Below are 15,043 nucleotides of genomic sequence, written 5' to 3' on the forward strand. Positions count from 1 at the left end.
ACAACTGAAAGTTATTTTGCAACTGACGGTCAGTCAGTCTGTTGGTCTTGGTGTGGAGCCCCAGCTGCGGCTCATGACCATATGTTTCTTTATATACGAAAGTTACTGTTCTGTCCATGTGCGGTGCCTTCTCTGAAGAGAGGTCGGGTCTGTCACTTGTCAGTCGTAGTCGGTAATATTAAGTCTATTGTCAGTATGTACACTTATTTATAAGGTTATGCCTAATATCTGCTCCAACGTACAATATATACAAGGCTCCTATCACTCCAGGCCCAGTACAGCAGATTATGCCCTATTTCTAGTAGTAATCGCTATCACGGCAGTCTAATCACTTGAAAGGTCGTATGCATTGACCGCTGCCAGGTTTCAGCCTCTTATACTTTCTAGTCGGGCTTCGCCTTGACCTATATTGCAAACATTTTCACTGACATGATTTTGTATGACTTTTGCTTGTTGTCTGCATAATTATATTATATAATGAGCCATCCCACCTCGTCGAAGACGGCCGGAGCTCAAATCGACTGTTTGTCGCGTGGTGTTCCAATGCCTCCCCAATGTGGAAGGGGATCTCAAGGGAGGAACCAAGAGGGTTAGCTGGCATAGGCGTTAGGCAGTACAAGTAATCAAGCAGAGAACACAGAAAGCAGAACAATCCAGCTGGTTTTTCAATAACATAAAGTATATTGTAACATAAGTATAGAAATATAAATTGTACAAGTATCACAAAGGAAAATACCACAGCTTCGCCTGAAGGGCAGGAAAAACGTCAAATAAACACAAGTCAAGAAAGAATCAGAATGGGCACGCAGTTAAAGTGACGGTTGCGACCTCTTAGGTTCACCGACATGAGCTGATCAATGGCCTTGAATGTACAGGGTTTAAACTGTCGCAATAATCTGATTGCAAAAGATGAAAATCAATCATTATGTTCTGACTACACCCGATTTCAGAATAATACTTAAAACAGAGCTGAAAGAAACAAAGCAGTCAATCCTAGCAAAGTGCCCCCGCCGCATTGCGGCACTCATTAACCAATCGTAACTCACGTAACTCCGTGGCACTTTCACTAATACAGGGCAGTCCCAATACAGATCGCCCAACTTACTCAGTAAGTACTTAGTTGATAAATTATATTACAAACCAGGAAAAATAAATAAACTCCCGAGCCAGCCAGCTCATACTAGCTCGAAAGGGCTCTCTCTCTCTCTCTCTTCCAGTAATACATAATGTGCCGAAACAGAATTTCTACGCAACATGCGTAATCAAAACCGACCTTCTCGGTCGAAGCCGAAGAGGAAAAAGCGACAGACAATCTTGTCTGTAAACGTAGGAAGCTTCAGCTTGTGTCGGGACAGGAGGGAAGGGGAAACACGTGACCTCTGGTAGCAAAGAACTTAATGGGAAAAGGATCGGCTCCGCGTCGTAGCATAGGCAGTTGCCAGAGAGAGACGGTAAATCCAACGACCATACACAGAAATAACCGTAACACGGTTCAATAATCATATACGTATGAGATTTTGAATGCCATGTGCAAATCGCGGACCGGTGTGCAGTTTGGAAGATTCCCAATGGTGCGGAGAACCTTGTTTTGCAGGCACTGCAATTTCACTAGATGAGTGTCTGCCGCAAACTCCCAGACGGGACTAGCATAAGTCATTACAGATCTAATAAGAGCTTTATGGAGGTCTAGTTTAATGTTAGCGCTGAATCGCTCACGTTTGAATAGGGAATATACTCTAACGAATGCGTTGTATTTTAGCGTCTTGTTGCACTGATTCATATTTATGATGTGTATATATTAACAGTCTTCAAGTGCATACAATCCCATCTACCACTTCTACACTACATGTTTCGGCAGTATGCTGCCATCTTCAGGTGTATCGATCCGTTAACCATTTCACTGCTTGCCTTTATATGTCCATTTACAAATAATATTACATTTGTATACGTCCTTATATAATAATAAAGTTCATATGTTTAAAACTTGTTAAAACATATTATCTCGTACGTCATATTTTTAAAATTCGTATTATTAAATCACCCTCGTGGGGGTCGTTCTTCTTATGTTTCTAATGTTGTGTGTATATCTGCAATGTGAAAAATGTTACAAATTAATGTTATGTTTTGATTTCTATTGGTTTCGTGTTGTTAATATTATACTGTTTAGTACTCACTGTGTCTTATGATGTGTTCTACGATTGTGGCTGCGTGCGTTGTATCGTTGGATGTGTGTGTGTTGTTTTTGTTCTCTTATATTATTGATCGAGTTATGGTGTTGTGGCGGTAAATGTGGTGATGGTAGGTGGTAGGGTTGTGTTGTTCTGTGTAAATTGTAATTCAGGAAATATTGGGTTATATATTTCTTTATTTATATTATTCATATGCGTGTTTTTCTTTGTGGTTCTGTAGATATGGTAGTTTTCCAATGTGTTTAAATATTGTCTTTTTTTAATCGTTGCTATGATGTTCATAGTATTTTGTATTGTACTGTATGCGTGTCCCGCATTTAATGTGTGTTCCGAGTATCCTGTATTACTGTTATTGTGTCTTATGTCACGAATGTGTTCTTTATATGTGGTATTAAATTTCCTCCCAGTTTGTCCTACATATTCCATGGGGCAATCTAGGCAATTCATTCTGATGATACCACTTTTGTTATATTTATCTATTTGTGGTTTTGATTTCAATATGTGTTGTAAGTTGTTCTTAGTTCTAAATGTCATTTTTAATTTTGTCTCGAAATATTTTTGTAATATTTCTTGTTTCTTTTCCTATACATGTGAATGTTGCCCATTTCGTCTTTGTTTCTTGTCTTATCTTCATTAATTTTAATATTCCAGCGCTCACACCAGATCTCCATTGAGCTGAGACCGCGCTGGAGTTTTCTAACAACAAAACCCTCCTTTCGAAGGAGGTGTAATCTTCGATAAGAGAGATAAATGGAGATTGCACATAGAAATGATCGAAGCCAAGGCCTTCAGAACATTCATTAGAGTATATTCCTTATTCAAAAGTGAGCTATTGAGCGCTAACATTAAACTAAATCTCCATAAAGCTCTTATTAGATCAGTAATGACTTATGCTAGTCCCGCCTGGGAGTCTGCGGCAGATACTCATCTAGTGAAATTGCAGCGCCTCCGAAACAGGGTTCTCCGCACCACTGGCAATTTTCCAAGGCGCACACCGGTCCGCGAATTGCACATGGCATTCAAAATCCCATACATATATGATTATATAACGAAATTATGCAGGCAACAAACAAAAGTCATACAAAATCATATCAATGAGTGTTCGAAATATTGGTCAAGGTGAAGCCCGACGTAAGTATAAGAGGCTTAAACTTGGCGGCGGTCAGGCATACGACGGTTCAAGTGATTAGACTGCCGTGGTAGCGAATACTACTAGAAACAGGGCATAGTTTGCTGTACTGAGCCTGGACTGACAGATATTGTACATTTGAGTAGACAAGTGTAAATAAGTGTACATATTGACAATAGACTTAAAGCAGTATGCGCCAGAAATTTCAGTACTGAAATGATAAGTCCTGTTGATACCACTGTTTATTCATGTGAAGGCCTCTTGCACGACAGAACCTTCTCAAATCCTGAAGAAATGGGCCGATCACCATGTCCCTGGGTGACGGTAAGAGAATTGCCTTCCTCATCCTCAATGAAATAGGGACCTTATATACCGTGTGCTGAGACGGCACACCATATCGTCACACGTGTACTATGTAGCGGTTTCTGGACGATAACATCTGGCCGTTCAAAACCAAGGAAGCGAGTTGTCTGGCGACCACTTCCGTATGAGCGGAAATAATACTCAATTATGAATACGTTTTCCTCCGTCGAGAGACCCATTTCGAACAACGGCACAACACAACTTACTTTTCACTACTGGGAATACGTGCGGCTGGAACTATGACCCGTCGACAAACGTACATGCGCGTTCGAGACGCGCGAGTTTCAGTACTGTAAGTTTGGCGCATACTGTATTACAGACTATGACTGACAAATGACAGACCCGACCTATCGTCAGAGAGGGTGCCCTACATGGACATGACAGTAACTTTCACTTAAGAAATAACATCTGGTCATGAGCACCAGCTGGGGTTCATGACCAGGATAGACGGAATGACTGACCGTCAGTGGCAACATGACTTTGATATTTGCACTGCGGGATTTGTCTGTTATGGACTGTGGGAAGTTCCCACAGCACACTGGTTGCTACGCAGGAACAAAAAACTCTCGACAGCCTTGCCAAGCAACGACTCTGTAAACACGTCATGCAACAGTGAAGCAAGCTGCGATTTACACCTGCCCGATTGAGGGTTTCCATCAATATTCAGCCCAAGCAAACTTTAATTATAGGTGAGTAAGGAATGCCATCATAACGCAATTAGAAGTGTACATAGTATTCATAAATAAAAGTTGAAATTTCATATGAACAAGAAAGCCAATTTGAATATCAGCTAGTTCGGAAATCTTCTACTAATTTCCTTTGCTTTCCCCCAAAATTCTATATCGCACTCCCACTACCAGGAAAGGTCCCTGCACGGGGCTATTGGCCATGTATTCATAGTAAGGCTGCAAAATCATGACCTTTAGGAAATTCTGGCTGGGACTGGTAGGTACCTGCAAAGATTGGGCAACAATGATCCTGACTGGGAAAGCAGTTCTATTAGAATAGGTCAATATTAGTAAATTCACTTGCTACACAATTACAGCACAGCAGTTCTTACAGAAACTGTAATGTTTATAGGAATGCAATTTTCACAGGAGCTCCACCATCTGCATTACCATATAGCAATACAAAATACAGAGACAGTAAAAGCACAGGCTCCGAGGCAACTGTTCAGGTATACATATTATATTTTAACTCTGTAACTCTCATGTTCTATATCATGCTAACCCTTTCCATTTTGCACCTCAGATGAAGTGTGTGCATACTGTGAACTGCAGAGCTAATTCCATCACCTGCTGAGGTCATTATAATTTATAAAAATTATACTTGCATTGTGATTAGACCCTAATCATTAAAGAAAGGGGCCAATGGAAATCATTTAAGTAAAACTACTTAACAATAAAAAAGATATAAGTAATTTTTCCCTGTGCTGTACGATACCCATCTGCAAGAATACAGTAACAAAAAATAACTCTACCCCATAATACTTCACATGAACATTTAATACCATTTCCTTCTTGGCAGAAACAGTGAAAATTTCACGCTACTAATATCTGCAAAAGTACAAAAACGGGCAATTATCAAGAATTAAAATTTGTGGAACTTATTACTATACATCATATAAATTTCCCTTATATATAAATATTTTTGAAGGATATTTTCCCCTAACATTTAAACAAGAAACTGATTTTAAAATATGTAAGCACACTAAAACTAGTTTACAGGCTGCAATGGAAAGAGGTGTAGTGTTGTGAGCTTCTACATGTACCCAAAGACATATTTTCTGCAGTCACCATTCTTTAATATATTTACCACATCTCTAATTAAAAATACATATTACATAAAGTGATAAAATATATTGAGAAACGATTGAATGGAATGTTTTATAGGAAGTAAGAAACAGTCTATTTCAAGGTCTGGGCAATAACTCTAAGCTGCCAACTATTTGCAAGACACTGATACACCTTCCATAGTAATACTGATCCAACTTGTAATTCATGCTTGCACAGGAAATACAATTTTATATAATACCAGTAAACTATTACAATGCTTTTCCACATCCTGTTGCGTATAATGGTCTTGAGGTATTTTGGTGACTGCTGAGGCAACGACTAATTAATAAATGTTAATATTTAGTTGTATTATGTACTATCAACTATATGTTTGAATCATAACAGATCATCAGGTGGTAATTCATGAATACATGGCATACCTTATATACTCATGAATTACCATATGATGGTCTGTTGTGATTGATATACATTTTAATAAGAATGAACAATCTACCCCATATCTTCTTGCGGGAGAGCAATTTGAAACCACAAATAGCTCCGCAGTTTCCGAATTTTGTATCAATTCCATGAATTTACTATGGCCGAATGGCATTCAGTATGAGCGCGTATTGCTCTTTGTGACTGATGCCGCAAGTTATTTGATGAAAGCCGGTACTGCTCTTAAAGTTATACAGTAGAACTTGGTTATAACATCATCAAAGGGACCTAAAAATAGTGTCGTAACCGAAATGGTCACTTCCACAGTAGCCTTATGTTAATCACGTAAAAATCTACCAAAAACTGAGTTAAAATGTTGCATTTTTTAGTGAAATACGTAGTTAAGTACAGACTAACGTAACATTAACGTGGAATTGCCCAAATGTGTAATATCAAAGACATATTACAGCACTTTTCACTGACAATACACACCGCACTAATACCGTATATTAAAGGTAGGCCTACTCACCAAATTACAGTGGATTACATCAATTGTTGTGCCTTACTGTACCTAGATACGAGTATAGTAATCAGTTATCTTCATCTGTTTCCTGTTACTTGCACAATACACACTTTCTAAATTACGTTCAATGCCCATATCAGAGAAATTCAGGAATGAAAATGACGTTACATATGAGGTTGATGCATCTGTGCATGTCGTACTAAGCAAGGTATAAAAACAGTTGCTTTATGAGGAATTAGTTCGTACCATTGAATATTTGACGCAATAGACAAGGTGTCGCAGAAACCGATGTTGCTATAACCAAGTTTTACTGTATTTCCAAATATGACACATTTGACTTGCCTTGCCCATGGGCTGCACCATGTTGCAGAAACAATTCTTGCAAATTTTCCGCTTGTTGACAAGTTGGTGTCTTCTGTGAAGAAGGTATTTGATAAAGCGCCATACAGAAAATGAGCCTTTAAAGCACCAGCATTGAGTGCTCCACTTCTGCCTGAACCAATTTTAACGCGCTGGAGCACGTGACTGTGTGCAGCAAGTTATTATACCAAACATTTAGAAACAGTTAGGAATGTCGTGAATACGTTTGATCCCAAAAGTGCAGCATCAATTCAAATTGCCCAAGATGTACTAAAAAACGCAGAACTAGAAACTAATCTTTCCTATATATCTGCTCACTTCTCTCATCTTTCATCCGTCATTTCCTCACTGGAGGCAAGCAATAGCAATACTACTTTGTATCAGTCATTAAGTGTGTTCAAAACCATTGTTTCCAAATTGAATTCAGTTCCTGGAAGAGTTGGTGAAGCAGTAAAGGAAGAAGTACACAGTATTCTTTAAAAAAAATCCAGGATATGAACAAATTTGTGAAATTGAAGAAATTTTAGCCAGTAAATGTACTAAACTGCCAAGTAAAAAATCACTAACAGTGGAGCAAACAGTGGCTTTTGTACATGTGCCTCTAAGCTCCTGTACTAAGCTACTCTGTAGACGAATACCTCAATGTAAATAGAGAATAATGTAGAATTAAGCTCTATTAGTTTAAGATAAAATTGCTTGTACCAGTAGGTATTATTTTGACTTGTTCTATATCCAGAGGTATTAACCTACTTAGGATCTATGGAATGCAAATAAATTCAATTCAATTCAATTCAATTCAAAAGAAGTCTTTCCCGCTATAAGGACATCTTATGAGACAGTAGGAGGCGACTAACAATGGAAAACCTAAAACATTTAGTAACTGTGAACTGCAACAGAAGAGAAGTCCATGATTTATTTAATCCGTCTTGCAGTGCATACACTCATTTAACTCCTTCTCTCCCTCGCACTACATGTTTCGGCATAATAATGCCATCTTCAGTACAGTATAACACACGCAGTCGCAGGAGCACGACACAACAAAAGCACAACACACAAGATAGTGAAGGAGTGCTCCAACAAAGGAGAATGGGCGTGACTGACGTAGTGAGGGGCGACGTAGCGNCACGATTTGTATTTAAGTATAGCTTTTTATTGCAGGTGAATCATTAAGTGATTACATAAAATGAACTTAAATATTGATTTGTTGGTCTTAAAATAATGTAAAATCAATTTTAATATTTGGTATAAATTTTTATGTGCATATTTTAGTGCATATTTCAGAAGTTTTTCATGCATAAATGCATACATATTTAAGGGATTATTAGGGCATAAAAATCCAGTCCCTAGTTGTAACTTTCAGGTTTCATAAATTGCTGGGGAATTCTTGAGTCACTGCACAACTGGAAGCTTCTCAAGGAGGGCTGAGCTCCATGAGTTATTATAAATAATACATACCGATACAATATAAAGTATATTATGATTTACTGTTTTTTTCTATGTTCTTATATATTTACATTTTGTTTTCATGTTTTGTTAAGCCATAAACCTATTTCCATATTTTTCACTTTCAACACTGTAAATTCCAAATTTTCTTAAGTTTACAGGACTGTAACCCTCACAAATGTGATGAGTTCACTGTAATAACTGTAACATACCATCATGAAAATCCTTTGCCACTGAAATATCTTATGTCAAGAAATATCAAGTGGTTATGGATGCAGTGGTCACAGACTACTCTAAGGTACCAATCTGGTGGTTGGCCAAAGAACTGATGAATAACACAACAAGCCTCAACACCAAGGGACCTTAAAGACGAAAACAAGACTGAAGATAATAATTAAACCCTTCACATAACATGGGGTGTTCAATTTATGATGCTCTGAACATGCTTGGGAAGTGGTAAACAAGCTGAGTTTTCTCAGGAAATCTGGCAGGTTTACAGCAATGCAACGATATCCTACAATGGAAACCCAGTAAAATACAATGTTCAGGATCTAACTTAAACTGTTGCTATAATAACACCTTCAAAACTGTAAAATGTGGAAGAGTGGAAAACTTATTTAAGAACATTCATAGTGATTACAACACACCCTACTTATATTTGGATGACCCATAGATTCCTGTGGCTTTGTATATACCAAAGAGGGGCACGCAAAGACAGTATCATAAACAAAATACAAAGAAATGGGTTACATTCTACAGTTACAACATTACATGCAAAACCACTCCATCCTGCACCTATTTCATTATGCCTCTATCTCTGGAAAACTATTCATGTGAGCCAAGTACTGTATATAAGGGTTCCTTCACAGCAGCTCATACTTTGACTGCTATGGTGATAATGGCCTCAGTCAGGAGTGCAAGACAATATCTGGCGCATTTGTTTTAAACAAACACACAGAACTTCAATTAATATACATTTTTAAAACATGCTGTGTAGATCCTTATTCCAGAACTTATATCTAGGCGCAGTGCAAGGCAAGGTCAAGTGGCTAACATAATGTGGTTTGTGAAATTAGGAATTTCACCCCACACAAACTGCCTTCATGAAAAAACTCATGAGACAGCTGAAATTCAAAACATGAGCCCGCATAAGAGTAGACACAGGATGAATGCACTGTATAATATGCAGTAACAACTTCAACCACACTTCGTGGTATAACCTGCATTTTCATACCTTTCATATGTACTTTCAGTGGACCTGTGGTCAACAAAGAGTATGGTCTTCTGGGTGGTAAAAACATGCAGTCAAGACAGAGCCTGTCATTCCCCCAAAACACTGGGGTCTGGGTTTCTCCTAACTTCCTGTCACAGCCCGCAAGACACTACTCTGCATACTTATCACTGTAAGGACCTCAAACCCAACACTGAGGTCAATAATTTTCCATCATATACTGTCTACTTTACATAACAATGCGAGAGTATACAGACATCACAAATTTACATTTGAACTGTCATCTGTAATGAACAAGTACAAAAATTGAAATACATTTCCGTAGCTTCTTGGAATATTAGTTTACAAAGTCATTACACACCCTGCAGGCAATTTAGCTGTATCCACATACATATGCGGTGCAGGGAACTGTTTCTGTTTAGTCTTTTTCCAATTCTGAGTCACCGTGTTTCTCTTACAGACATGTATGACAAATATACAAGGGGAAGTCAATAATTATCTGCAATGCAGTTGTATTTGTGTTTCTGGTGCAGCACTGTTGTTTTTTGCAGCATTGCCATGTGTGGTTTCCTTGTCACTATTTCTGCATAGGTTTGATGTTGCTAGGTCAGTTCTATCGTCGCTGCCTTACCGTTAATCATGGCTGCTCCGCTTTCTGTTTGCACCAAAGAAGAGCAACGTTCAGTGATCCGGTTTTTGTCGTCGGAAGGTGTATCAGGGGCCGCAATTCATCAAAGACTTTCAGCACAATATGGGAAGTGTTTTGCCGCAACAGAGTGTCTACGAATGGATTGAAAAATTCAAAAATGGTCGCACAAGTGTTATGCATGAGGAAGGAGCCAGACGACCATCCACGGCCATAAATGAGGACAACATTGAGTGTGCACATGACATGGTTCTGTTAGACAGCCGAGTGACTAGTGATGAAGTGGCAAATTGACTGCAAATTAGTCATGGTTCTGCCTACAAAATCATCCACAACAGACTTGGATTTCATGAAGTCTGTGCCAGATGGGTCCAAAAACTCACAGTACTGCATAAACAAACATGCTTGGACATCTGCCAACAACATTTGTATCACTGTCTGTAATGTCTTCTTAGATAGAATCATCACTGGTGACAAAACATAGATCCATCATTGCGAGCTGGAGAGTAAACGGCAGAGTATGGAATGGAAATATCCACAATCGTCCAGCAAGAAAAGGTTCAAAAGCCAACCATCTGCTGGAAAACTGATGCTTACAGCTTTTTGGGACTCACAAGGCCCAGTACTGGAACATTATCAGGAGAGGGGCACAACAATAAACAGTGCTCATTACAGTGAGATGCTTACTGACAGGCTAAAGCCTGCAATTCGAAGCAAACGCCAAGGACTACTGTCGAAAGGTGTTGTGTTGTTGCACGACAATGCCCGTCCACATACTGCTGAAACCCTCTGGAAACTCAAGTTTGATGTAATGGCTCATCCTCCGTATAGGCCTGATCTCGCCCCTTCTGACTACCACTTGTTTGGTCCACTCAAAGAGGCATTAAGGGGCCGTCAATTCACCTCGGACCAAGAAATGAAGGAAGCGGTGCATTCGTGGCTCGCTGCTCAGCCCAAAACCTTTTTTTCTGAGGGCATCAGGAAGCTTGTCCAACGTTGGACCAAGTGCGTTGAAAAGCAAGGGAACTATGGTGAAAAATGATGTTAATGTAAGTTTTCTATTTGTATTGAAATAAAATTTATAGCTACATTGCGGATAATTATTGACTTACCTACATACCACATCTAGTGATTCTCCATTAATGTACAATGTACAATTCAAATCTGTAATAATTCTAGTATATGTAATCACACCTTCAACATTGCAGAATTATGATACTGGCTCAAAAAAAAATTTACAATCCTTTAATATTGTAACTGAACCAAATACTGCATATTTATAGTAATATCCTTAACATATTACCTCATAAATTTTGTAAAAATGAAATTGTACCAATCCATAAAACACAGAAACACGTTGCATAATATTATACACATCACAGGGATTCAAATTTCAGTCTCAAGCAAGGATGCTACTTGAAAAAAATTAATTCGTATTAACGCTCAATCTGCTTCTCCTTCATCACCATCCTGTTCAAAACAATCAGAAGAGTCTGGCTGGGAACCCAAGACTTTCATTCTACCTATTCCAGGCAAGGAGTGAGCTTCTTCTTCGAATCTGCCCACAAAAGCTGCATCTACAGCCTTTATCTGATTTAAAAGTTGTTCCCGTTCGGCAACTCCCCAACTTTCTGACCATTCTCGAAACAACTTAATGCGACACTGAAACAAGCTAGGTGGTCGATCATCCCTACATTCGAGCCCTTCAACTCCAGATACCAATCCGTTTACGTAACCTGCAGGAGCAAACTGTTGAGCCAATACAGGTAAAAAGTCTCCGCGCTGCATTTCGCTCCATTCACTAAACCACTCCACCACATATTGTACCTGAGCCTGAACAGGAGGCCTGTATCCTGTACTGGAATCCATTTTCTGTATAGCCACATGAAAGTTTATGAACTATTCATATATATAATCAAATACATCTTCGCTTGTCACAATATCGACTCTCTGGAAATAAGCATTAATTTTAGTTCTGTAAATTTCTGTCCATCACAGTTAACAAAAGCGACCATTATTTAAACTGCCTACCGCAAAACCCTCAACCTGCCTCAACACCCACACCGACCGACACTACCGCACACGCTACCCACGCTACCAACCTAACAACCGCTATCACCTGCTTATGAGCCTTATGAGCCACCATCAACGTTCATTACGTATCACAGATCGATGATATCGATTGCCCCCGGCTGCATGGAAGCGCGGCAGCCGAGTACGGTTGTTGATCGAAGCCCTTCATCAGCTCTCGCGCATCACCATGAAAATTGAATGTACAGCGGCTGCATTTGTGTTGATGTTCAACATTTTCGAATAAAATAATAATAAAAAAAAGTGCATTGGTGGATGAAGGAATTATATCGTCAACGAATGCAATATGTAAATAGACATGCGAGATATGACATTTCAATTAGTGGAAGATACAGTTAAAATTTTTACTCGAATGTCATTATCGGATTTCGAACACACAACGTAATTGATCAAACCAAGTGTGAAAAAAAAATGGAAACCTTATTTCGAGAAGCGATTACTGTGAGGGAGAGGATGGTTATTACTTTGAGATTCTTACCCACCGAAGACTCCTATACAAGCCTGCAATACCTTTTCCGAGTGTCCGAACAAAGTACGTATGTCAAGAATAATGCCCGAGGTTTGCGATGCTACCATCGAGGCCCTGAAAAAATGTATTAAGGTAAGTCAAAATAAAACATCAGATTTTCAGATTAGTATGTATTTATTTTTCAAAGTACTGGCAAGAGTTAATCACTGAATTAGTGGCATTTCCAATTTTAATTGAAAGCTTTAGGCAATTTTTGGAGAGAAATATCCAATAGTTTCTTCAAGAGTTGTCGCTCCAACAGCTTCGTTTTCCTAATTATCTTGCTGGGTTAGATAGGTAGTACAGGTAGCTGATGATATTGATTGTACAGAAGTTGTAGATGGAGTTGGAGTCCTTATTATACTTTCTGATCGTCGAGACTGACTGTAATTTTGTGCGTAATATCCATAAGAATATTTTCCCATATCGGCTTCGAAAATAACATTATTAATTGCATGCTTCATTTGTGTTAAGGTGTTTGGGTCATATTTCCTGAGCTCGTTGGCCATGTTTGCTATATGTAAAATATGGGTCTGTCGGTGTGGATACACTGGACTTGAGGATATCAAAAGCTTCCAGTAGCATTGTTTGATTTTCTTCTTTAGCTCCGGCGTTGGCAGACTTAATATCTGTGCGGGCCCTTTTATGTCGACGTGCTTTTGGCGCTTATGGTATTCTAGAAGGCGTTATTCCTTCAACAGCAACAGCAAGGTCATTTTCATTTTCGAGCCCCGAGGTTTCGGCGCTGTGTGATATTCCAGGCTACTGAAAAAATCATAGATCTAAAATATATTTATATTTTACAGGTTCCAACTTCGGAAGAAGAATTTGAGAAAAAGTGGGACTTCCCACATGCTATAGGTGCTATGGACGGGAAACGCGTTATGTTACAAGCACCTATGAACTCTGGCACAGAATATTATAACTACAAGCATTTTTTCAGCATTATCTTATTTGCTCTAGTTGAGGCGGACTACACTCTTCCTTATGTTGATGTAGGCTGTCAAGGCAGAATATCTTACGGCGGTGTCTTAAAAAATACTCAACTATTTTAAAAACGTCAAGAAAATTCATTGAAAAATCCGCCACCGACAATACTTCAAGTACCGTTTGCAGTTAAACTTCCCTTTTATATTTTTACCGTCCCTCCTTTGCCTCTTGCCGTTGTCGCCGTTGTCGCCGCTGCCGTCGTTGGGCTCGCAGCTAGGTCAGTCTTTACCTGGCTCTACCACTTCTCTTCACTGTGGGAATGGATATCAGGTCCTGGACTTGACCTGGCTTGTCAGTGGGTGCCGGTAACTGTGGATACAGCTGCGAAGTGAAGGGAAAAGATGGAGGGGTTGGGGATCTGATGGTGATCGGGCTAGTCGTGGGTGGAGTGAGACTCTGGCTCAGGTCTTCTCGGGCCTTACTCCAACGGGGAGAAAGGAACACACTGGAAACACAAGCATTTGGCACCACTTCCTTTATTGTTTTTGTAATCTTGGAGTCACTGTTACCACTTTTATAGAATCGAGCGCCACTCGGGCAGAAAAGGCGGAACTGCCGTTGCAGTTAGGAAAGACATGCCCCTTAACCATGTAGACCTACCACCCCTTATTTCAGTAGAAGCGACAGGGGTCTGCATACCAGTTGGTAACAGTGAAGTACTGCTTACAGCTGTTTATAAATCCCCAGGCAGGGCCTGGAGTGATCCTGATATCACAGGGCTCTTAAGCTTTAGACGTAAGTCTATTTTGGCAGGTGATTTGAATGCTAAACACCAATTTTGGAATAGCGGAGTTTCAAACCCCTCAGTCTTGAAACTTATGGATTTATTTGCTACGAGTGATTTCGAAATCTCAGCACCACAGTGCCCCACTCATTATTCCCCTGCGGGAAATGATGATGTATTAGACATTGTGGTTCACAAAAATATCAGAGTGTCAGATGTCATCGTCTCTGATATTTTGGACTCAGATCATCTACCAATAATATTCAACATACTGGATCACGTTAAAATTAGGAAACTTTCGGAGCCCATTGAAAAATTTACAGATTGGGAGCGGTTTCAAAGCCTCGCTTCTGAATTAATATCACCTAAACTAGAAATTAATTCGGGAGTAGAAGCCGATAAAGCGGCACGCGACTTTGCAGCCTCTATTGCTTCGGCATATAGGCTGTCGACAAGTAAAGTTACACTTTCGGACATAAACAACGATCTTCCTGGTCTAGATCGTTTGATAAAATATAAACAGAGGCTACGAAAACTGTGGCAAGAAACCAGGGATCCAGCGTGTAAAACGGCAGTCAATTGGGTCACCAAATCAATCAGGCGAATGACCCGTAAAAAGGCACTTGAACGGTG

General features: G+C 39.4%; 1 protein-coding gene across 1 annotated transcript; it reads right to left on the minus strand.

Annotated features, from left to right (window-relative positions):
• Positions 1-11,540: 11,540 nt before the first annotated feature.
• Positions 11,541-11,966, minus strand: LOC111865854 (uncharacterized protein C14orf119). Its single transcript, XM_023854262.1, has one exon. It carries the CDS (start codon positions 11,964-11,966, stop codon positions 11,541-11,543), a length of 426 nt encoding a protein of 141 aa, XP_023710030.1.
• Between the last annotated feature and the right edge of the window lie 3,077 nt (positions 11,967-15,043).

The sequence above is a fragment of the Cryptotermes secundus genome, unplaced genomic scaffold (assembly GCF_002891405.2).
Source record: "Cryptotermes secundus unplaced genomic scaffold, Csec_1.0 scaffold968, whole genome shotgun sequence".
Taxonomy (NCBI): Eukaryota; Metazoa; Arthropoda; class Insecta; order Blattodea; family Kalotermitidae; genus Cryptotermes; species Cryptotermes secundus.

What these genes read in the sequence shown, in the direction of transcription:
- LOC111865854 (XM_023854262.1), bottom strand. Translation starts at nt 11,966, where the DNA reads ATGGATTCCAGTACAGGATACAGGCCTCCTGTTCAGGCTCAGGTACAA.